The sequence below is a fragment of the Oculina patagonica genome, chromosome 9, assembly GCF_052425735.1.
Source record: "Oculina patagonica isolate OP01 chromosome 9, crgOcupat, whole genome shotgun sequence".
NCBI lineage: Eukaryota > Metazoa > Cnidaria > Anthozoa > Scleractinia > Oculinidae > Oculina > Oculina patagonica.
Genome location: NC_135766.1, coordinates 10,792,430 through 10,818,141, shown reverse-complemented (window position 1 = coordinate 10,818,141; position 25,712 = coordinate 10,792,430). Strand labels below are relative to the sequence as shown.

General features: G+C 37.9%; 2 protein-coding genes across 2 annotated transcripts; both read right to left on the bottom strand.

The window, feature by feature from the left end:
* On the bottom strand, positions 1-9,416 carry LOC144666576 (uncharacterized). Its single transcript, XM_078527984.1, has 7 exons — positions 9,123-9,416; positions 8,762-8,900; positions 2,810-2,936; positions 2,764-2,774; positions 1,998-2,111; positions 1,410-1,604; positions 1-934 (listed from the first exon to the last, which is right to left on the bottom strand). Exons 1-7 carry the CDS (start codon positions 9,414-9,416, stop codon positions 615-617), a joined length of 1,200 nt encoding a protein of 399 aa, XP_078384110.1. The 3' UTR covers positions 1-614.
* Positions 615-25,413, bottom strand: LOC144666575 (uncharacterized). The gene is made up of 15 exons (XM_078527983.1): positions 25,275-25,413; positions 24,970-25,147; positions 24,363-24,658; positions 23,336-23,450; positions 22,382-22,495; positions 19,698-19,971; positions 14,769-14,935; positions 14,327-14,622; positions 10,234-10,348; positions 9,123-9,436; positions 8,762-8,900; positions 2,760-2,936; positions 1,998-2,111; positions 1,410-1,604; positions 615-934 (listed from the first exon to the last, which is right to left on the bottom strand). The coding sequence occupies exons 2-15, from the start codon at positions 25,046-25,048 to the stop codon at positions 615-617; spliced, it is 2,715 nt and encodes a 904-aa protein (XP_078384109.1). The 5' UTR covers positions 25,049-25,147; positions 25,275-25,413.
* Between the last annotated feature and the right edge of the window lie 299 nt (positions 25,414-25,712).

The window sequence follows — 25,712 nt, the reverse complement described above, 5'->3', positions numbered from 1 at the left end:
ATAGCTTATAATATGTGGTCTATATGACAGTTTTTATTTTTAGGTTTCAAGGTGATGTTGCTCCTCTATCACGGAAAAATCGCTTTCAATAGAACTCTAAAACTCTTTTCGACACCTATCTACACTGAAGATTCGAGACACAATAAAATTAAATAGTTTGACATATGTCGAACAAAAGAAGAGAAGAACTAGGTCGATAAATCGATTTATCGCTCAGGCTGCCAATTATATATGATGGCAGCCACACTTTATTCCTGAACTTCAAAATGTGCTAAATTCTATGTGCCACTACTACAAGTAGTGAACTTGGCTTCTTCTTATAGCTTGCTGTAATGTGTTGAAATTAACTGTAGTCCCGAGCTTGACAGAACAAATCGACCTAATCTTAAGGTGTCACCATACCGTTTTTTTTTTTTTTCAGGACCAAACATAACATTTACCATAATCTGATTGATACGAAAGTCACATCAGCTATTGATCATGTGAACTTCACGTGTTTGTTTTAAAATATTGCAGTTGTAAGTATTAATAAAGCCCAAAATTTTAATCAATTAACATGAAACTAATGCAAACTTCGTTACAATGATAAGATAGCAGTCAAGTCATCGGACAAATCAACCAACATAAAACACCTCCACCTCATCAGGGGTAAAATGGTAAGTCCCAGCAAGAACCGTTTTACAGTCTTTTGCTGCACTTGGAACGTGGTAGTCTTTGTGGTAGCTAAAATTTGTGTACGATTTGTTGTTGCTGTTTGCATTATCAGCGATGTAGATGTAGTGTCCGTGACCAAAGGTCGGACCGAAACCTGGGAACCGCCCAATGGCGTGCCTGCCAGGGTGTCTTGCCGTGCTTTTGAAAGGTCCAAGTCCTTCGTGATTTCGGAGAGAAAATATGAACGCTTTGGTGGTGGCACCATATTTACCGCCATGCTCTTAAGGAGGAGATAAAGGGAAAAAATAATTACAATGTTAGCATTTTTTCCTTCGACCAAGTACGATAAGTTTGATGTTAGTATTTTTTCCTTTCGACCGAAATAACAGGAGACAACTTTATGACACTTGTTTTCCGCACATTTTCTTTATATTTCCGATTGTTCAAGCTTTATAATAAAAGTGTCTAGCATCCTCCCCCTTTTAACAAGTTGCAAACATACTGACTGCAATGATCTTTAGTGTCTTACAGTATACAGTCTTTTAAGTTTGGTTAAGCAAATGTAATGATGTTTTGGCTCTATAACGATCGCCTACGTGTAGCAGTACCGACACGTAGGTTAATTAACGAGGAATAGGTTCACTTTTGAACTAAGCATTGAAAAAAAAAATACTAGTACACGTGCGGTGATCACAAGAATGTGAGTTTAATACAAGATGTCAATATACTATTAGATGAGAAAACATTAAACCTACCCCAAGGGATGTCAGTGTATCCTCCAAACACGTACTGTCCCTTTTTGATGATGGTAACCGTGTCACGTTTCCCATCACACCTGCTGTGGAATGTATCCGCTTTCCAGCCATGAGTTGTTGCTCGGTAGCACAGCAACCAATTAGGGTTATTTCCAACAGCAGGCGAAAGAAACTGTTTCAAAGTACTTGTAAAATCTAAAAAAAAGAATAACTGGTTTTGAATAAATCAACGAATTATTTCTTAGATTAGACTGTGAGTGAAGTCATTTTATCACCACAAACAAATGGGGACTTCTGCCATAAATGATTTAGTGAGTGTAGGTTATTTTTTCTATGTCCCGTTTTCGCCGCGTTAAAAATACAAAATGTAGACACTTGCCATAAAACAATAAGACATGGTTTATTTTAGCACGATTTAAACTTAACAAAACGAATTGAGATTGGTGTAACAAGATAAATATAAATTGTAGAAAATAAAATTTTTAGTTGCAACTTCGACACTATTAGAAGGTTAAGTGTTTAGCTCTCATAATATGATCTGGGCTTTTGCGTTTATAAAACAAGTTTTACGAGGTTGATTAATCTTACCGTCTTGGCATCGTTCCCCAGCAAAGCCCAGTGGACAGCTACAGTTAAATCCATTGGCATGTTCATTACATGTCCCGTTGTTCAGACAGGGATTGCTGTCACACTTGTTTTTCTCTGTAAGACAAAATTTACCCAGTCAAGAGAAGAAAAGATATTTACAGTTGTTTTATTTCCCCAGTTGGCAGATTTAACCACAGGATGTATTTATAAAACCTTAGCTTAAGCCAGTCGGAGACTAGCCTGTTCCAGGCGTCCGGTTAGTTGGGAAGCATCTACAATCAAGTGGTTTATACATGTAAATGAATATGTTTACTGGTTTTATTTTTATTTCCTTTTCATTTTTCTGTTTTTTCAACTTGCACTCGTGATAACAATTAATCCACGGCATGATGTGTATCTCGATTTCTGACTTTAATGCGAGTAATGATATACCTTACAGAGTGATTACCGTGCGTGGCAGTATTGTCGCAAAAGCATTTTATTCATTCCGCATTATGGCGTGCCCAGTAATAATTACATGTAGTCTTCTAGCCAAGGAAATTAAGAAAGCCTTTATTCCCGCTACAGGAGAGTTAATTAAATCCACAAAAGCGTTTGAAATGAAAAATCTGATATAAAGAAATAATGTAAACAAAGTGGGGATGGTTTTAAGTTTGAATCATAATTAGCAGTTTAACTTTGCGTGAACACTCCCATCGACCACAGTTGTATATGCAAGGGAAAAATGATTTTTTAATATTTTAACTTTTTAGATATAGCCACCTACCCTCGGAAGCGCTAATAGAGTCACTTGCGTCTTCAATTCATCTAACTGCTTCTTTATGTCTGTCAGAAGGTTCTCGACGTTCTTCTGTGGCCCAGCATAGTAGTTGTTATTGTAGTTGTTAACACTACAATCTTGTGGAACCTTCGCAGCAACTTCGTCATTGGCTGATATCACTGTCGGAAAGAAAAGTACACAAAAGGCAAAAAGATAAAACATTGTAGGACGTAGTACCAACACAGTCTTGCTTCAGCGAAAATAAGTTGCAGGGGGATACTGTTTATCGGGAACGTGACCAGTGCTAATGACTCAGTCGCAAAAATAGCTAATCTATGGAGATGTCATGCTACCGACTGTAATTGTATACTGATTATACAAACAGCAATGTTTTTAGCTAAAATTTCGTTCCATGCAAGCTATTTCAGCAGCCTTGCTGGAAAGTGACTTATATTGTAAACGTCATCTCCAGAGCTAGCATTAATTTGTTCAAAACTGTGTACCGTACTCCTGGTATCTTCATAATGAAAATTACCTTAAATTTGTACGTGATATTATCTTCAATGAAACTGTTCGTTCGGTTTAACAGGACAATCTCATTCTAGAAGGATATTACTATTCTAAGAAGATTATTATATTTGTATGAACTTTAGAGACTTACTTGACGTGGAGCAAAAATACGCACAAATCACGAAAAGGCACGAATGAAGCATTGCAAATTTTTGTCGTTTGCCAAAAGGCAGCTTCAGTTTTCTTGCAGAGCGCGGATTGTAGAGACGGAATTTTCTTACACAAGTGAACAGTTTACTGCACTGTTGATGAGCAATACTATTTTGGAATTGCTTACATAGCTGGGACAGCTAACTAAATGTTGATTAAGTTTAAGGTGCTTTGATTGAATCGTTTTGGTATTAATTTTGCTCCTCGCTTATTAGTTTTTGACAATACATATTTTGTTTACTTAAATGAAATCGCTTTTTGGCACGGAATCCTATAAGTCGCTTAGAAATGAAGTACAGTCGAAGCTCTCGTAAGCGGACACCCTCGGGACGCGAAAAAATTGTCCGTAACTGGAGCTGGCCGCTTACGAGAATGGTTCTCGTAAGCGGCCACTAGAGATGAAGGGGATAGATGGCCGCTTACGGGAGCTTGCCTAGCTAACAAGTGGTGTTTCAAAATGTAACCGGACGTGGATGACGACAAAACAAACACTGAAATATGGTTCTGTAATTACTGTAAAATCATTGAGACGAACGGCGATGTAAAGTTAATAAGAAACAACAAGATACAGAGGTTGTTTATAGGATTTTCTTTTGGGTGTCCGCTTACGGGAGCTTAAAAACAAAGAAAAAGTCAAAGTCGTAATCTCTGAAAGTGTCCGCGGCCGCTTACGGGAATGTCCGCTTACGAGAATGTAAAAATACAGAGTTTGTATGGGAGTTAAAACGGGGTTTCAAACAAGGCGGCCGTAAGTAGAGCTGTCCGCTTACGGGAGTGTTCGTTAAGAGAGCTTCGACTGTAGTTGTGAAACTCGCTCTCTTACCTAAAATCGCTGCAATACTAACAAAACGATTCGATTTCCTGCGAGGGACATAACAAAGTATATGAAAGGCGCCTTGATTCTCGAACTGATAAGTCTTTAACCACCCATGACATAATCACTATAAGAGTGTTTTCGTGCCGTGGAGCATTTATTTACCCTGTTGTCTAAATAGTTATTCCGGAAACGTCATATATCATTCTTAGCAGTGTTATAAAGCCATCCTTTGCGATTTGTTGTCTGCAAAGTTTCTTGTTTTTTCCATTACGCTTGCTCATTCCATTTGTTAGTTTCCTAACAAAATTTCTGTAACTGCTGTAAAATGTACATTGTACACCACAACTCAATTATACGAAACTTGTTTGTGCGATATTTTTTACCTTTAAACGAACTGTGCCCAAGTTTAGATCGAGGTACTGCGTTGCCTGTCTGCTTTCCTCCCTTTCTGTTTGACAATAAGATTCTATTTAATTTAACGTGCGTCTGTTCAGTTTAATAGAAACTGTTTGGGAAATCCGCGAATCTGATTACTTCTTTCATTGTTCCGTCTGTTTTTAATAATTAGACTACGAGCTCGTGTTTTCCATGAGCGACTGGCATGCTTTTCCCGATAGTCCTTCCCACGCTCGCTTATAACAGATTGAGATATGCAACCGCGCTTGTGTGAGTTGTGAGTGGAAAGGGTGAGGTGGGGGATAGAGGGGAGTAGGCCAGCGCGAAAAGAAGAAACAACAAGTCTTGGCTGCCAACAGCCCGAATTCTTACGCGAACTGGGCCGAAATGAGATGCAGTACTCTTATTTATACCCGCTCTTGTAAGGGACATCAACGCGGTTAAATGTTTCAGGCAAAGTTTCTTTCTATTTCGGTGAATTTTGTTTATATTAAGGAGCAAGTATGAGCAAGGGTAGTTAAAATAATTGCTGAGTGTAAATATGTTTCTATTCCCTCGAATAAGCGAGTATTTTTTATTTTTAACGATATGCAACAGAGCCGAATTCTTTGTCAAATGGCGCCGTCAAGTCCGTATTTACCTGCTTCCAAACGATAACAAGTAGAATGTTTTCAGTAAAATTAACCAGCAGCCAACAGCAGTTAACCATCAGAATACCTGTAAAGTATCGAACTTTGAATAGTGAAAATGAGAAATTTATCTTTGAAGTACTTTTCTTGTTTTGCACATATTCACGGCTATCGTTAAAACGCAGTCTATAAAGGGACTAGCGCGAATTACAACGGATTTTTTCTACTCTCAAGAAATGCAATGCCCAGAGCTCTTTCTTGTTTGCGGTTAGAACACCAGTTGGAATCTGGTTACCGGTTACCGGTTACCCATTTCACATTTTCAGTTACCGGTTACCGATTTCTCATTTGGCATCTAAACTACCTTTCCTCGGTCTAATTTTAAAAAAATCCGTATGTGAGGTATTGGCAGGCTTTTGCCTAATACATACACAGCAAACAAAGTGCTAGAACAAAAACAAAATGCATATGTTGCATCAGTTGTTAAAAATAGCTTTTCTTGTCACGTTTTGTTTGTTATGCAAGGTTTGCGAAGTTTGAAGCGTTATAACTTAGAGAAAATTAGGTTAAAAACTCGGTTCTTTGCAGGCGTGATGTTACATTCGTTGGTGTAGTCATCGCAATATTTCACTCGCCGATCGCACCACATGCTCAAGGTATATCAGGTTACAAAGTATGGCGGACGCATCTTTTTACCTAACGATGTGCCATTTTCAAAACGTTATAACTTTCTATACCGGCAATGAAGGCGCTAGATTTTGCAAAACTTTGAAGTGCTGCCGCGACAAAATGATCATAGATAAAACCCGTTTGTTTTGGTCTCTGGTTTTTTAAAAAAAAACTTTGTCACAACGACTCACTCACACTATGATCCGTGATCAGCCGATAGAAGGAAAACCTCACAGTGAGGTCATATGTATATCTATCCTTTCAACGATCACGTGATTTACATACTTATGGCGCGTGCGATATCGCTTATCGGTGTCGTTTAGCACATGCACACACTCTGGAAAATACATTCCACGCTTTAACACCAGTGAAGATGCAAGGTTTTTTATTGAAAGCTTGAGGCTATTGAGTGACTCATTTATGTTTATCCTTAAAATCTAACGTAAGATATAATGCAAGGTTTGCAGTTAATCCCTTTTCTGGGCGGCATTAAATCAGTTAAAAACATAAACACTGCAATTTAAAGTAAAGTCTCTAAACCTAAAGGCTAGTGGACTCTTGAACTAGCGAATTTTATATATGTCTGGATTTATCAAAACCAGGTTAATGAAATTTTCACCGTTTTAAGCGCAAATCGCTGTAAACGCGCTTTTTCTTGCCAAACTCGACGATATAAAAACGAAAGGGAATGTCAGTCTCTTTTTCTCTTCCCTTCTCTCTTCTCTACCTTTCAGCGCTCTTGTTCATTTTTCTTTTCCTTTCTTGTTGCGATTTAAGCCAATTCGCACAGTAACATACATGTTCAAGAATACTGACGTCACTTTTCATTTTCATTGACCAGGTTTTGATAAATCCAGACATATATACATTGACAAATGTTATGACACATAAAGTATCATAACGCAGAAACATGTTCAGCAACACGCCCAATAAAAAAGTAAGCACACGCGGGAGATTGCGTCGCTACAGCATGCACTCGTTACGTTCTCGTGTTTTTCCAGGTACACGTTGTGATGTTATACCGCAATATGTCCCTGAAGCTTGTCCCTCTGTGCGTCAGCATTTTACCGAGTTAACCCCTGAAAAGCGTAAACGATCTAGTAATAAGCATGTCTTAATAATTATCAACATGTACAGCTAGACTATAATTTTAAAGAAGCACTTTCTCGTTGCAACCTTCACTCTAGCCTCAATAAGCTTTATGGTGGATACTCGGCGTTCTTTTTCTTTTTTTTTCTTGTCTCAAAGATTCGATCACATTTCCAAGGCTAAAAAAGGTTGGAATCCCAGAAAATGATGTAAACCTTTCCCTGTCGCAAAGGATAAAATTTTTCAATTTACAACCCCTTTTGTAAGGCTAAATATATACAAGTGCTTAGTTCTTTAGAAGTAAATATGATGCAAATTAATCCAAAAGGTAAACGAGGGTTAAACCAACTAGAAATATGAAATAGATTTAGCCAAGCCTAAATACGGAGCTCCCAGGTTTTTAACCTTCCCCTTTATTTAGATCTGAATTTTCTCACCATAGACAGATCCAGTGGAAATGCCATTACCTGGTCGGGGGTCAACTTCAAAAAACACAGGACCTCGATAAGCTCTACACCAAAGCATGCGATAAGGTCATATATATGGTCAGCGGATACCTTTTTTGACAGCTGTCAATTGAACATAACATGGATGTCCAATGTCCAATATGAAAATTAACTTTTAGTTTTCCAGTATGCCTGACTTTAAGCCTGGAGTTCGGCCGCCATGTTGCGCGACGTACTTACGTACGTACGAACTTGGGTACGTGTATACGTACATGAAAAAATGCCGAAAAATAATTTAAAAAATCTAACACATGGGTTTCCTATTTCTATGGTTATGGGGCTCCCCTCGGCAGCTCTTCGAATGCTGGAGGTACATGAAGTTACCAGGACAAACGATGGCATTTACTATTGTAATTAACTCCATTTTTAGCACTTGTTATTATATAATTGTAGTTAGGTGTCCCCAATTAGTTACATCGTATGCTTGCGATTTGACACGTTAAAAAAGATATGATCTTATCTTATCTTATCTTATCTTATCTTATCTTATCTTTGTTTGTTTGTTTCTTTGTTTGTCGGTTTGTTTGATCTTTCATCCTCGTCTTGTATACATATAGGTTACAAATTAGTTAAACTTTAGGCGACTTAACAACATCTATAGCGCATTGCGCTTAACATGTTCCAAGTATTCCCCACCGGTGCGTAAATTTTACGTGTTGCTAATTGCATCCAGCTTTATTCCCCCGTAGTGAAGACGTCGGTCTCTTTAACAGGTCGTGTAACATCCAAATCCTAGTGCCTGTGAATTGTCCCACTCTTTCTTGATCACGAAAAGCATGAACCCCATCAATCTAAGAAAAAAATATCGTAGATATCTATGCGAAACGATGTTTTCATCCATCCATTCATTTATTTATTCGTTCATTCACAGTTAGTTAGTTGGTTGGTAGTTTAGTTGGATGCCTCGTTGACTGATTGACTGACCGACCGTCCGTCTGACGGTCTGACCAATCTACAGACTAACCAACCGACCGACCGACCGACCGACTGATTAACGCATTTATTGGTTGCATTTCCTTCCTACTTACTTAGGAACTCAGTTTCGTCAGCCTCCCTCCCTCCCTTCCTTCCTTCCTTCTTCACTCCCTTTTTTTTTCTCCCTTTTTTTTTGTTCGTCCCTCGTTCGACTGTTGCTCAGTTTAAACTTTTTACGTGTAAAGGAAAAACGTTTGCAGTACCTTGGCATCCATACAGCTCTACCCTCATTGCTATGAAATTGTTCCAAGCTGTTGGCCGGAAACGGATATAACGCGCTGTGATTGGTGGGTTAAGTTCTTGATAAACAACAGTGTTGCGGTCTGTGTTTCCAGAAAAATCCTAAATCGGTAAAATTTAAAACTTATTAATTATAGATCGTTTAGTAATTTCCTTTTATCAAACCTTGTTACCGCCAAAGCTATTTTCAGATCTCATAGCACGCCATTGATCATTTGAAATTGTCATTACAAGCAAGTTTAGCGCGATTCTCTTTGATAACGTTAGTGAGTTTGAGAAACGAAAAAATGAATCTAATCAACGCATACATTACGCCTATTTTACCTTGATTGCGGTTTGTCCTTGTTCCCTGTAATACTGGAAGTTTGCTCCATCATGTCCATACTGAAGCTGGTACCTAGTCACCCACTGGTCATAAGAATACCTTCCTTGTGTTGCTACACGTGTAATGCGAATGGAGTCATTACGCAAATCAATTTGAAGCCAGTGTTGACCAGCCCCAGTTGTCCAAGCGCCTGCGCTTTCTTGATTGTAAAGCCTGGCCCGGAAAGGTGCGTGATCGATATTGGTGTACAAAGAGGCAGTGATTTGATCATCCAAGATTGAACGACTTTCCATACCGAGGGTATCTTGACATTCTAGGGATATTTAGTGGATTCCATTGAAAAATAAACATGAATGCTAACTATGGTACAATACTGTTATGCTGAGTGGGAGGAGCGGTGGCCCAATGCATAGAGTGCTGGGTTCTGGACTAAGTCAATAGTGTAGCAGCTCTCGGAAGCTTGTAATTCTACTACTCCTTTAGTGTAGCAGTTGCTAATGATTTTGGGTCTAGGTGCATTGTTACTGGGGAGTGCTATTGTTTTCTCGAAGGACAGCGAGACATTCATGTAAGACTTTGCGAGAGCTGCTACCCGACCCCACCCTGACTGGGGACGTTTTATCGTCTCCTTGCCAACGGGCGCACCACTTTACTCTTACGTAATCAGGATATATAAGCTATGAATTGTTAGGCAACATGGGAAATTGTTATGTGCTTGCATCACAGGCAAGAAGAGAAACAGAAATACTCTCAGTGTCCTCATGCCGCAGACGCTAAAGTAATCAGACTCTTCTGATCACAAGGATAGAATGAAATTAGCCTTGTTTTAGTGTAAACAAGTATTGTTATTAAATCTCTAAGTTGATTGGTAGATATTTGCTCAGCTCAGCACTATTACTTTAATTTTGTCTTTCCAAACAACTATGAATAAATTTCTGTCTCGTAGACACCATAGTTTGTATGGGAACTATGAGTCAAAATGATTCTTGTAATAATTCCAGCGCATAATTAAATACAGAAAACACTGAATTTTTCAACTGCTCAAGTCATTGTGATTTGAAAGCAGTGAAAATGAAGTAAAATAATTACTTAAAGGATAAAGTTCCTTACTTGTTTCACAGCGTGTGCCCTTATAATTGTAAGTGCAGTGGCACATATAGCTGTTCTTCTCGTACTGTGGTACACACGTTCCATTGTTCTTACAAGGCCAGCTACTACATGGAGACTGCAGAAAGAGAATAGGGCTTTGGGCTCTTTAAAAAGTAAGAGAAATATGCGTTTTCGCATTCTTTGGAAGATTAAATGCCCTGTGAGACAAAAATATCTTATTAACTGAATATAATCACCAAACTTAATGTCGTTCATCGTTGTCGTAACCCTGCCCCTAACCATAAAGAAATTATTAAAGAATACAAATATAAGACATCTAAAACCCAGTACCCGATGACAGTTTCAGGACATAAAGGACGAAGGATAAACCGAATAAGTTCATTGTGTCCAACCATTCAGACAACAAATGAGGATCTTGATAAATAGCTTGTTATATTTCGGTATAAGCTATACCATCATCAGACTAATAAAATTAACATACAAGCTAGATCTTAAATACTGTGAGTGAGGAGACGGAAACAATAAGTTTACTCAGGAGAATAGATAGAGTTCTCTGCTGGATTTTAGTCCATTGTTCAGGGAAGGTGCTAGGCGTTTGATATAATAAGCCTCTTTGTATAGAAGAAGATTCCAGTTGTGATCACAGTCTAATGCCGTCAGGTTGTATTATCACGGACAACATGGGTGAAATATTCTTTGTCATTACTGATAGAAGGTGGAGCAATCTCAGTGTTTAAATTATCCGGTAAATTACACAAATCACGAATGAAAAGTAAATGGTTACACGTTCGTAGGTGTTTGTAAATTGCGCTCTCTTTGTCAGAGATTGCGTGTTCATGTGTTCGGACGAAAAGAGTTCTGTCCGTTTTGCCGATGTACGCTGATTGGCAGCCAGGGCATTTAAATTTGTAAACAACATGTGATTTATTCAGAAGTGGAAGTCGATCTTTATTGTTCGTATAGAAACATAGTTTCGTTGTTTTCTCGCGTACTTTTATCTCGATGTTAGAGTTTGTAAGACATCTGCGAAGCTTTCTTTTGAAGGATCTTAAGAGTTGGGATGTTTTGTCTCCGATGTACGGGACAGAAAGCCAGATGGTTATGGAGTCTTCCTTGTCTTTGTTCGCTGCTGTACGGATCTTATTCAGGGCATCGTAAGAGAACCGTCGAATTAGCGCGTTTGCAATGCGCGAGGGGAAATTGTTCCAAGATATGATCGTTTTGAGCCGTTTTAGTTCAGATTTAAGCATATTAGGTGAACAGATACTGTGGATGCGGTTGACTAGGGCTTTAATCCAAGAAATTTTCTGGCGCCATGGAACGAAACTATCAAAGTTCGTGTATTGGCCTGTAAAGGTGTCCTTACGGTAGATTCCGATGCCGTTGGTTAAAATGTTGATATCCAGAAAGTGCGGAGTGGTATTTTCAAAGAGATCATAAGTAAAGCGGATGTTCTTGTCAAACTTGTGGAAAAGTTCTAGAATGATGTCGATTGTGTCAGGTTTTATCAAGAGTAGTGTGTCGTCAACGTATCTACAATAGAAGGTGATAAGTCCTCTTTGAAAATACCTCTCCGCACTTTCTGGATATCAACATTTTAACCAACGGCATCGGAATCTACCGTAAGGACACCTTTACAGGCCAATACACGAACTCTGATAGTTTCGTTCCATGGCGCCAGAAAATTTCTTGGATTAAAGCCCTAGTCAACCGCATCCACAGTATCTGTTCACCTAATATGCTTAAAACGACATATCAAGTGCCTGTGAAAACAGCGACGTAATTCTTTATGCCGATGACACTGAATTTCATGCAAGTTCCAATGATGTTGGTGCTGCTGAACAGTGTGTTAACGATGATCGTAATCAAGTAAGCGTTTGGTTACGCCGCAACGGTCTCATCAGCAACCATAAAAAGTCCGAGGCTATGCTAGTTGGATCAAGACATTCGGTAGCTAACACCCGTGACTTACAAGTGACACTTGACGGATCGCGCCCTTTCTTAGCCAACGAGTGCTTCTAAACATTTATAAACAAACTATATTACCCATCCTAGATTATGGGTGTATCGTATGGGGTGTTTGTGGAAAGAGTAATTCACGACGCTTAGAGAGATTACAGAATCAGGCCATGCGTATTATTCTTGCTGCGAATCGCAGAACGTGCTCACAGGATATGCGAAACAGGCTATATCTGCTATCCTTAGACAGTAGACGGAGGTTTTTGAAGCTTCTTTTGGTGTTTAATATCGTACACAATGTTAACTGTCCGCACCAGTTAGAGGGATATCTTGTTAAGAGATCAGATATTCACGGTAGAACACTCAAAGACTCAACACTTATAAACGTCACACCATCTAAAACGAAAATGGGTCAGTCTACGTTCAAGTGTGACGCTGCACGAGAATGGAACGGATTACCAAGGGAAATGAGAGAATTAAACACTCTATCTAAGTTTAAAACACACATTTTTAAGCATTTTATGGAACAGGACCGTATAAATCATATATGTACTGTAAATTAGGTTCAATTTTTTTGTTTTTTTTGTTTGCTTGCTGCTCTTTGCTCTTCTCTTCTTTTTAAATGCTTGAATTTGATACATAAACTCCAGAATACTTGTATTTTTTTTTAAATGTATTTTTTAATGTAAATTTTTAATATGTATATATATAAATCTTCTACAATTTTAAGAATAGATGTATTTTACACTTAATGCTGATCGCCAGTTTATACCAGTGATCTAATGATCACTGATTGGCCCTTCAGGATAAATAAAGTTTTTATTTATTTATTTATTAAATCTGAACTAAAACGGCTCAAAACGATCATATCTTGGAACAATTTCCCCTCGCGCATTGCAAACGCGCTAATTCGACGGTTCTCTTACGATGCCCTGAATAAGATCCGTACAGCAGCGAACAAAGACAAGGAAGACTCCATAACCATCTGGCTTTCTGTCCCGTACATCGGAGACAAAACATCCCAACTCTTAAGATCCTTCAAAAGAAAGCTTCGCAGATGTCTTACAAACTCTAACATCGAGATAAAAGTACGCGAGAAAACAACGAAACTATGTTTCTATACGAACAATAAAGATCGACTTCCACTTCTGAATAAATCACATGTTGTTTACAAATTTAAATGCCCTGGCTGCCAATCAGCGTACATCGGCAAAACGGACAGAACTCTTTTCGTCCGAACACATGAACACGCAATCTCTGACAAAGAGAGCGCAATTTACAAACACCTACGAACGTGTAACCATTTACTTTTCATTCGTGATTTGTGTAATTTACCGGATAATTTAAACACTGAGATTGCTCCACCTTCTATCAGTAATGACAAAAAATATTTCACCCATGTTGTCCGTGATAATACAACCTGACGGCATTAGACTGTGATCACAACTGGAATCTTCTTCTATACAAAGAGGCTTATTATATCAAACGCCTAGCACCTTCCCTGAACAATGGACTAAAATCCAGCAGAGAACTCTATCTATTCTCCTGAGTAAACTTATTGCTTCCGTCTCCTTACTCACAGTATTTAAGATCTAGCTTGTATGTTAATTTTATTAGTCTGATGACGGTATAGCTTATACCAAAATGTAACAATCTATTTATCAAGATCCTCATTTGTTGTCTGAATGGTTGGACACAATGAACTTATTCGGTTTATCCTTGGTCCTTTATAAGACATCTAATTTGCATATGCAGACCATTCCGTCGTAATGAACTGAGCCTACAAAGGACTTGTTTTTGCAGGGGTACTACTAAAATCCCATGATGAAATAGTTGTTGATGCTTTCGAGTGGGAAGTGAAAGAAAAGATTAGCTAAAAAACAAAAACATGGCCATTTTTAATTCCGTGATTATCTTTCACGATAGTAAACGTAAATAAGCATTAATTTTTCGACTGTCGAAAGAAGAATTTTCAAACTTAGTCAAAATTTAAAGCTTTCAAGTCGATTTACGCAATATTTCAACGATACCTTCCTAACTACCTTGTGTAGTGAATTGACACGAGAAAAAAAGCACGGAAGGGCACTCTTGAGTTATGCAACACTTTGAATCAAAAATGTAGCAGCACTCTTACCGGGATGCCGAAATGATGAAACACCTGACTTGCGATGATCTTATCCGAGTTGTTGTACTTGTTAGATGGGAGCAACTCGCACAGTAGTTTACCGTTGACATCTGGGTATGCAGCCAAGTTGTAAGAAACACATGAAGGGATTTCCAAACAGGCAAACCCACACTCGCTGCCGCTTCTAACAGGATAAGAGACGATGCTGGTGATGTTCAGGTAGGAAAACTTGTCAGCCTCGAAGTTAACGAAGGACACACCTTTGGAAGAACCTCGGCTGAGAGCTTTGCCTTGTGCATCAATAACTTTGGTGTTTACAGTGACGGAAAAATAAAAAGCAGAAAGTTAAAATCTGTCATAACCTAAATTCAGTATACTTCCTCGAATAAATAGAATTATGATAACAAACATAAAAATAGTAGTACACAAGACAAATACTGCAGTTGCTTACTTTTTGTTGCATATAGAGGGAAGAATGGCAGCCCCACCACCACGACAATGTAATAGATCCCCATTTGAAAGAGGCTCAGCTTCATATTTCTGTCCTTCGCCCAGACTAAAAAAAATATTATGTAAAATGAACACAAAATTTTTACGTAAGAAAATGAAGTAATGGATTAACGTTGAACCATGTAGCATGCATACTATGTTCATATAATAATTCAGCATTTTAATGTGTTGTTATGCACCTGCCTTGTTAAACGCTGCGAGCATTTGAAAAACCGCGATGAAATATTAATTGTTGCATGACACTTTCCATACTTTAATCTTGCTTTAGGACAAAAGCTCTTGAATTGGCCAACGCTTACGGAGTAAAGGACTATTAGAATACGCTTAAAAAAATGAGTGAACCTTTTATATTTGCACGCTTGGTTCTTAAGAAGAGAACTAACAGATACCTTGTCCAATTGCGCTTTCGATATGTTTCTACACCCCGCTTATACGTACAATAACCATTTGACCTCGAGGCTAATATTTTACCCGCTGGCGACCCTCGCACTCAATCAATTGAGGAACCTGTTGGTAATTGTCCAGTGTCCCGTGAGTCTTCTCTTATTTTCTGGCAATCTTGCCAAGAAGTAACATCTGCGTTTCAAACTAAAGACCCACAGTGTTTCAATAAATTATATGTTATACTACGTTCGCACTTTATACAGGCAGCATTGTTACGGTTAAAGGCGAACCATTGAACTGGAAAAAAGCATAGACCATGTCGCGTCTTCAGTATTCCAGAGCTTTACACCATCAAGACTTTCCTTAATGCTACTCTTGATCTGAATAACATTTCACAAGGCATTAATAAAGACACAATCACTCAAACAAAGTGCCCTCCGTGACATAATAAACAGAACACGCACAGCATTATTTTTTTTATGAAGGGCCGAATGTTTCAATTGCAAATGCCGTCCCCTTGGCTTGCCTTCTTAATGAGCAATGCAGAGTATATTTTATTTTAGCCTTATAGAGAGGTCTCCGGGTTTCGCACCAGGTGAATATATCACATATCCCTTCGCTCAAGGTGAATAACCGTTACATTATTTCTCTTTCAAGAGCAACGCGCGGGCTATGGTATTCCATGAATGGTTCCTCGAATGTGCGAATCGTTTGCCAAATTTCGCTGAACAACTTCGCTCCCATTCTCTTGTTTTGTTGTTTAAATGATTTTTGATACAGCATGCAACCTTCCTTTGCGAAATTAAACATACAGGGTTTTTTTTAGTTGTAATATATTTTATTAGTAATGCACCATAGACTAATGTTTCCGTATTAAACATCTTTTTAAAATGAAAGCTGGATGGCACAAAATTCAGGTTGAACTAATTTCTTGTTTTTTAGCCTTTTGTTTAATTGTTTTTTTTTTCTGTTTATCGTTGTCATGATGATGTAACTTTAATATCAATCGAATGAAGAGAAGACTGGTTTAAAGCTGTTATAAATTGTTAAAATATAATAAAAAACATTATTATATTTTTTTTAAAAATGAAAGCAAGCCACAACAATACATTTTTGCCGTCTACAGAATAACAAACTTCTTCTTCAAACTTCAAAATTTCGGTTATTAGACACATATACTGTATGCATTTATTTGCATGGTATGGTTTAGATTATCCTGAAGAAGACCAACACTTGAACGACGGCAACATCTTTGTCTCTTAACTATGAAAACTGAATGTTTTTTATATACATTAAATTAAATTAAGATAACGTTAGTACAACGTTGATAATTATTTAAGTTGCAATCTTCATCTACACAATTATTTTCATGCCCTGCCTTAGCCTGTCGTTGTTAGAAGAAAATTGCATTTTCGTGTGAAAATTTGAAGTTGTCTTGAAAGATTTTCACAATATGTAGTGATAACTTTTAGGATCATTAGCATGAAAAGCAAAACATACCTTTACAAGCAACACTGAAACGGTCAAAGGCAAACAGATGAACTGGAAAAAAAAATATTAACAGATCATCTCGCGTCTTCAGGTAGTCCAGAACTTTACATGATCAACTTTCCGTAATACTGCTCTAAACAAAATTTCACAACGCCTTAATAACGACACAAACACATTAACATGACGCCCTCCGTGAGGTGAGGAACAGAACAATTAGGCGCAGGAATTTTTCCTATTGGTCTGATGAAGTGCCAGGTGTTTTTTTATGTCAAAAGCCGAGCTCTGTTTTGAGAATAAACAGGGCCCAAATTAACATAGCCCCCCGACGATTAGGATATTTTGGTCCCGTACATCTACTTAAAGATTTAGCAAATTTTCCAATCAACACTGCGGTTGGGGGTAGCAGTCAATCTTTAATTTTAAGGTCCTCTTTTTAAACACGGTAACCATCTCCGTGATAAAAATTGTTAACCCATTATGTTTAGAAAGAACGCTCTCTATATCCCCAAGTGATGAAGTGGAGAAATACATGAATCATCTCACGTATTCAGTAGTCCAGAACTTTAACCAAAAAAAAAACTTTTACAACGACTTAATAAAGACACGAACACATAAACATGGATGGCGCCCTCCGTGGCATAATGAACAGAATACCCGCAGGATTTTACCTGTATTGTCTTTTATGAAGTGCCAGATGTTTCACGCCGAATCTGTCTGCCTATGGAGCCTCTGAGTAAGCCGTATGAAGTACTTTTATTTTAAGTCCTCTAAAGCGGCGTTAGGTTTTCGCACGAGGTGAATATAGCTATTTCAATTAACGTTGTCCGATCAAAGTAGTGGGCTGTTGTGCGCGCGGAATACAGTAAATTAAACACCCGCATATAAGAACAAGTGGATTAAGAACATGAGGCTGATAGTTGGCCAATAAATCACCATATATATAAGAACCAATTCAGCACAAATTTAACATGTTCTTTTATTAAAAGAAATAGGATGCTAGAATAAGAAAGCAATACAGTAACTCATATTAAAGTATTTATTTATTTGAAATTTATTTTTTAGTGTAAGTAATAAATCATTGCATGTTAATTAAACCTCTAGTAATGTATAATATTTCTGAAACAAATTCTGAGAACATTTTAAGAACATAAGCACTTGGTATATAAGAACTTGATCAGCCTGAAACCGAAATCATAAGTTCTTATATGCGAGTGTTTAATTACCTAATAACTGATGTAACGACATGCAAACGTGATTTTGTACTTTGTCTTCAAACATGCGGAAAGTAAGTACCTTAAGCCACATTGAATTGTAGAAAAACTTTACAAGCTGAAATTCAAGTAACAGTGAAAGAGAAGCTACAGAAAAAAAAGTCTTATTCATGAGTCCAAATTTTGGCTTATGCGCATGCGCCAAAGTAAAATATTGTACATTTTTACCATTGTCGACCCCAGAAAAGAGAAGGGCTCTGGGGTCGAGAATGCATTTTTACATAAAAACTTGATCAAAATCTTACTGCAGTGTGAGAAAGTGTATTTCTAGCAAAGTTTAGAGCAATTGAGCACCGTAGCGCTAAAAAATCAATTTAACCGTTAAAAACATAATTTAGCAAATTAGGGTTAAGTTACATCTTATTTGTGTCAATGGTATTTTTCATTTCATGTGAATTTAAGGCGTGTTCAAGGCGCAGAACGTTGCGATCCTATGAATGCAATAGTACAAACTTCTATGGAATTAATTGTTTTAAGACTGACTTTTGGCTAAACTGGTTTCCAAAAAACGTAGTCCACTTTTCGATATACTGTCTTCGATAGAAGTCCTGAAAAGGCGAAAGTTAATTCTACCAAAATTGTACTTACAACTGAGAAGCCATTATGTCAACCAGTCAAATATTACAATCCGTGGTTATATAATAATCAGTAATTAATTACTTTTTCTATATAATTAAGCTTAAGTTATATGTACTTTTCTTAGGATGAAGATCCATTCGTAAGAAGTGCGTTACTTCATTATACCATCTAAAATTATTAATACATTTGTTGTATGCTACTCTTCACATGAACAATCTAACCCCCCCACCCTTCGTTTTCTACTCTTATCAACGGAATGACTAAGTGAAAATTAACGAAATAAATCGAAGTTTTCGGTGTCTTCATGACGCCATTGACAAGGTAAATTTATAAAGATTACAGATTTTGCGAGTTCACTTAAATGTTATGCTACATTTACATACTAAGGAATGCGAAGTAGAAACGAAACACCCTCCAAAGCTATTAACGGTCAAGTAACCCGTTTATAACAAAGGTGATCATTAACTGCGTGTTACTAGTCACAATGCCCTTGAATCCTTCAAGTTTTACTACCAGCTGCACTCATTTGGGACATTTCTGTTGAAGGCAAAGATAAACAGGATTTATTTCAATATTATTTAAAATACTGATTTCAGTCAACTCCCGCCTTACGGACACCTCGCGACAACGGATAACCCGTTATTAGGGAAAAGACTTAAAGTTACGGTGAATAGGAATCTTTGGAAATAACTTTCGCTATGACGGACTTTCCCTATTACGGACATCAAATAATGGTCCCAAAGGTTAATTCTTTTATTACTGGAGTTGACTGTAGCATAATCTATACTACTGATTAATATAATTGGTTAGAGAGTGTAAAAGAACATTCTGCTTTAGTGTCATAGATTATAAAGCCGAATATCTCTTTATATCAATCCGTTATGGGCGCAGGTCCATAGACAGACGCTTTCCTTCAAAAAGGCATTTCAAGCGAGGCAAATAGACCAAGAAAAGGAAAGGAGAGTAATATGCCTTCGTTCCACACTTTTTTCTATCGGTTTACTGAAAGAGACCTCTGTGGAAGAGAGAGGGTCTACAGACAAAAATTCCTGATTACTGTTGCACTGAAAGCATGATTCAAGGGGGTACTCCCCAAGAGTTTTTTTTTGGAAATTACACATACACAGGTTTTCCCACTCACCTACGGCATACACTGGTACTTGACAAACAGATATTTGCCAATCCCCTTACATGGATCTCCAAACACGCTGTTAGATGCATACAACGCACAGCTGGCTTTGTTTTGGCACTTATTATATACAACAGTGTATGAATTCGCGGCTTGACATCTGTTAGCATCATTAGAGCACGTGTAACTGTCCTGCCTTCCATACATTGCCTCCAAAACATCGATTGTTCTTCCACTGTTGCAGCTTATGGTCGCAGCGTTATGTTCACAAATGGTAACGGTCAGTGGGTCTGTATTTAGTGCAGGGACAACAAAAAGGAATTACGTGTTTTAGTGTTGTGTGTCAGTTTTCCTTATCTCGTAAAAACATAAATTGCTAGTTATTGTAAACATTGCAATACGATAGATAATAAACATTTTCAAAATTGTAAAAGTTGCAAAATGAGATGTGAATTACCCCCCCCCCCCCCCCCTTCCCTTCCAGGGATAGTTGCGAAAGTAGGTGATTTACATTTTAAATTAGAAAGCCCTAAGCTTTTTATACAAAATGACATATTATTGGTTTGGGCTGTGACGAAACTAGGAAATGACGCATATTGATATAAAATGAAGCCAAAATGCTAATGAAATGTAAAAAAAACACCACTTCTATAATTTTGCTTAAGAAAACTGGACAAAATGAGGAATAAAAGCTAAAGCTAGATACAAATGAAGATACTTAAGTAGACACTAGGGCAAAAACTAACGTAGATGCTATGGTTAGATGCTAAGGTGGCTGATATATGAGCAATAAAATACCATACGTTTAGAGGCTGCTGCTTCTTCACTTTTACCACTAATGAAGAGGCAGCAGCCTCGAAACGTATGATAGTTTTAAGGTCTCAGCACACGTGGGGTCAAGACGCAGGGACATGTCGCAGCGACATGAAGCAGCGACAAAATCATGTGTTATTCACACTGAGGAGACATGTAGCAGGGACGTGTAGCGGGGACATGTAGCAGCGACAAAATCACAATATTTACACAGGCAAGAAGATGTAACGGGGATATGTCGCAGAGACATGTCCCCTCGTGTGTGCTGATAATTTGTGGCGCGTGAAACACGGATTCCTGCAACATTTTGTCCCTGCAACATGTTGCACGAAGTTAATAATAATAATAATTAAAACATATTTAAACAGGATGACCATTTCAGTTATAAAAACTGCTATTAACATGGGTCCTGGGTTAAAAATAAATAAATGAATAGTTAATAAAATAGAGTAATAAAAACAGTTAAAAAGCTATATAAAAAATCTAAGAAAAGACATATAAAAAGCGATAAAAAGACTAGAACTAGATTCATATAAAAATATTAAAAATATCGGCCCCTTTATAAAAAAACGCTCTTTTGGTCGATTCTAATTTAACCCTGTCAATAACTAATTTGTTCTTCTCCCTAATGTTATAGTCATGAATATTATGCCTTTTCAGTTGAAAATATTCAGAGAAATAACTTGGGGCCGTTCCCTTGAGGCACTTTTCAACCAAGTTAACAATGTGATTTTCTCTTCTCTCGTATTTATTGAGTTGAACTCCGTGCATCATGTCGCAGGGACAAAACTGCCGCAAAATCGTCCCTGCTACATGTCCCCTCAGTGTGAACAACACATGATTTTGTCGCTGCTACATGTTGCTTGAACATGTCCCTGCGACAAGTCCCCACGTGTGCGGAGACCTTTACGTTTCGAAGAACACATTTTCGCTCAATAATGAACATATCCTAAGTTTAATATCTAATTAAATTTTTCTCCTTGTTTGACTTTATGCCTAGGTAGCTAGGTGCTGAGATGCATTAGAGTAGGTGCTAGATACGGAGATAAATGCTAAGGTATCTCCTAAGGTCAGTTGTAAGATATTCTAAGTTTCTCCTCTTCCTCAAGATCCTAGTCCAGTCCCTGAACTCTCTCTTCCACGTGCCCTTTATATAGGGGGTTGAACCCAGGCGCGCGAAGAGAGAGCCCAGGATAACTTGCATGCGCATGCTCAGAACGAACCAATCAGAAGCGAGGAGACTGGCGTCACTTGCTTGGGACGCGCGCGCTAGGTTAAAACTGGCTCGCTCAAATGACGAATTTAACTACGCGACCGAGCGCGCGAATAAATGCAAGAAAAAAAACTGTGCTCAATTGCATCCAAAACCAATTCAATAAACAGCTACAAAATACTAGGAATAGTTGACGTATAGCGATTTTTGTTTTGGCCGTTAGCTTTTTGCAGACACTGACTGCAAAGCTAGGCTTTTTTAAGTTATTCCGGCGATCCTGCTTTAGTACACGGTCGCGTAGTTAAACTCGTCATCTGTGCGCGCGCGTTTTCAAAAGGGCTGCCAAATATGGTTTTCCCCCAATTTTAGGGGGAAAACTGGCGCATGCGTATGCAAGTTATCCTGGACTCTCTCTTCGCGCGCCTGGGTTCAGCCCCTATAAAAGAGAGAGTTCAGGGACTGGACTATTAAGATCCATGAACGACAACACTACATTGAAATCCACCTCCTGCTCTAAAAAGTTGCCTTGAATTGTTCATTGTGCCTGATCTACTCAGACAATAAATTGAATCGTCTTAAGATTTTAGCTAGGGGATAAGCGTCAGATAGCTAGACAACAGTACTCCTTAAAAGGTGAACAAGAAATTTTCTTAGAAATATTGTAACTAACTAGCCTTCTTCACAATGTGTTCCAGCAAAACCCCGTTTGCAACTGCAGCTGTATCCGTTAACATGGTCTGTACAGGTTCCGCTGTTCAAACACGGATTGCTGGCGCACTCGTCAATTTCTGTCAAAAAAAAAAATCAATTACTTAATCTCAGAAATACTTCACATTCTTAGAGTACATGCAAACTCTGACTTCCACGATCATGAAAAAAAGGATGGTAAAGTGGGAGAATTCCTTGTCTTGAAGACGAAAACCATTATGCCTTTACCAAATGACTAGTAGCTTCATTATTATCACTGCTTTTATAGCAACATTTCTAACTCATCATGGTTACATGACGTCAAAGACTAGGTGTAACGTAATATACTTCACAGTGTGCCAAGTGAAGCGTGCTCCCCTAGAGTACATTAATGAATTGATTATTTGAAATTTGAATCCGCTAGCAAATTTCAAGAATACATAGCGCCGATCGATGTTCGAATAAAATTTACTTTCTGATCACAGACCGTACGTTTTTACGCTTATTAGATGCAACAAATAGTAAGACAAATTCAAATTCTCACCTTCTCTTTGTTTCAAATCGGGCGGCTGCGATCGGAAACTAAATTTTGATTCAAACATTGATCGGCAGTTATGTATTCTTAAAGTTGACTTAAGGATTCATATTTCGAATAATCAATTCATTAATGTACTCTTGGGAGCGGGGGGGGGGGGGGGGACGCTTCGTTTGGCACGACTATATATAGATGACACAACAATAATTTGACAGCAGTCCAACGTTCAGTGCGCCAGTAATGACCTTGGACAGCAGAGATACGCACAGAGATACGCGCGCCAAGCGCCCAGTGGGAGTTTGGGAGAATGGGGACCACTATGCTGACGCAATATTTGCCACATTTTATGTGACAAAGGGTCTTTGGAACGTAATAAATACATTCCACTAAATTAAAGGTTCCATACCTGTTTCACAATATTTCCCTGTGAATCCGTTGGCGCAAACGCAAACATAGCTATTCTTCTGATATTGGGCTGCGCAAATTCCATTGTTCTGGCAAGGCCAACTTATGCATGGGGACTAAAATGGAAAATAAACAGAACTAAAATGATGTTATTTTTCATACATTTATCTGGATTGTAATTACCTCCGAATATTATTTCAACCAAAACCTGTCATTGCATTTCAGGGCCTTACTTGTGCAATTTAGCGTATAAGTCGATACGTGTTTCCAAAGTAGTTTGAAGTTCGAGCTTCCGTGGGTATTTTTTTTTAATTATCCTTTAAAAGGATAACGTAGCTTGTGAGAAGTGGCTCTATAGTTATAGGAAAATATTACTCGTGTCAGCCATTATAAATATTTCGCTTCTATATCAATATAAGCAGATTCATTTTTCGTGTTTTGAAAGTAACTGGGGAACTTATGTTTGCTAATTAACTATCCTAGTGTAACTTTGCTGCTATGAATTATGAGCGAAACTTCTAGTGTTGAGAGAACGATAGCGTATTTTCATGAACATCTAATTGGCTACAGATTTGCCAAAATAATAAACAAAAGTCGTAAAAGTGCTTATGATAAGAGCACGAACGAAGTGCAGAAACACAATCGACCGCGGCTCGTGTTAAATTCAATCCTTGGCATCAGTCTTCACAAGCATTCACTCGAGTTAAACAAAACCCTCTTAAAACACGACAACTTTAAAAGATCTGATCAAGCGGACTTTAGTTTTAATATGTATACAACATGACATGACATTTTGTGAGCATCCACGAAATAGGTAAGAAGTATGTTTGACGTATGTTTGAGCCAGATTGACCAGTCTGTGTTTATATTAGAAAGACTGCCTTCAACTCGCGAATGCAAAATAACTGAGCGCCATTTCTCTTCTAGACTTCGAGTGGTCCTATTTCTCTACTTGTACTTGATAAAAATACCAGAGATACATCAAAATTAAGATTTTTAATTGGTTAGTGGAGTAAAAGTCGCCGTACCTTGATACTATAATGATGAAATAAATGGCTGGCGACGAACTTGTTTGAGTTGTTGTAAATGTCCGATTGAAGTAATTCACACAGCACTTTACCGTTAATATTGGAGAATGCAGCCAGGTTAAAGGAGAAACATGACGGTATGTCGACACACGCAAGCCCACATTCGCTGCTTTTTATAACATAATCCGAGCCAATGCTGCTAATGTTGAGGAAGGAAAACTTGTGTGCCTTGAATTTGGCGTAAGCCATTCCCTTATCGGTGCCTCGGCTGAGAACCTTGTCACCAACATCAACAACTTCCATTTCATGTAGAGAGTAAAGACGAAAATATAGATTGGAAAGAAAACAAAAAGACAGATAAGAAAATGAAACACTCAAACTGTGATAACAGGGTAAGTAAGGGCTAAGTTGAATGCTTTACGGAAACAAATATTTTTTTTTTGTTTTCACAAACTGGCCTCCTTTTTCTACAAACGTGCTTCTGAAGTAACAGACGCGCGCTATCAATCTCAAACAGCCGCTTTGCGCGGTCAGTTTTAAACAGGCACTGTGTTTTTGCAACAAAAAACAATAACAACTTACAACAAAAACAATGATATATATTTACCGTCGGAAGCATCTGTGGCAAACACTGTTAACACCAATAGAAACAGATAGCTGTTTATTTCTAGAGGGCCTAGTTCCATTTTTGTTGAAGCTGTAAGCTGGCTTGACAGCTACTTACAAGATGCTTCAATTCTCTTACATTATTATCTCGGATGTTTTGCCACCGACATCGACAACTTCTGTTGTAAAAGAAAGAGAGGATACCTAATTAGAAAATGTTATGTTAAACCTGACATTAATCATAGCAACTGAATGTTATACTTTCAGAAAAATTAAAAAAAAAGGAATCGACAGAAAGTATATTACCTTTAGAACTTGAAGCAGTTGTCGCTGAATTAAGATACAAGTATCCAAAAAAGAAATAGTAAAAGTTATAGTTAAGCTCTCTGAGACCGAATTCAATTTTCAATTTAATTTCGCCGATGACTGAATAAGACAGCGGTAAAGCAACGCGGGTTTCTCATTAAATATTGAGTAATGTAACAATATATAGATATTGGTGGTAAGTATTAGTATAGTTCAATTTGCATAGTTTGTAATCATATGCATACGTCGGGTAACAACACTGGACCACTGACTTGTTTAAACACCGGACGAATTAGACAACACGAAGTTCAGTTGACGCCTGTTGACAATTAAGAGTCTCTTTCAAACAAAGTTCACAGAAAAGAGCCCTTTTCTGAAAATTTTTCGTGCACATAAAACGGGAGCATTTAATCACAAGTCGGAGCCAATTCAACCGCA

Bases quoted from the DNA above. Each gene is read 5' to 3' on its own strand.
- LOC144666576 (XM_078527984.1), bottom strand. From the start codon at position 9,416: ATGGAAAGTCGTTCAATCTTGGATGATCAAATCACTGCCTCTTTGTAC. The intron at 2,937-8,761 runs GTACTGCAAACG...TCTTTCCGACAG, and splicing joins AGAGCTGTATGGATGCCAAG to TGATATCAGCCAATGACGAA. The intron at 935-1,409 runs GTAGGTTTAATG...CTCCTCCTTAAG, and splicing joins ATACACTGACATCCCTTGGG to AGCATGGCGGTAAATATGGT.
- LOC144666575 (XM_078527983.1), bottom strand. From the start codon at position 25,048: ATGGAACTAGGCCCTCTAGAAATAAACAGCTATCTGTTTCTATTGGTG. The intron at 23,451-24,362 runs GTACGGCGACTT...TTTCCATTTTAG, and splicing joins TTCATCATTATAGTATCAAG to TCCCCATGCATAAGTTGGCC. The intron at 1,605-1,997 runs GTAAGATTAATC...TCTTTTTTTTAG, and splicing joins TGGGGAACGATGCCAAGACG to ATTTTACAAGTACTTTGAAA.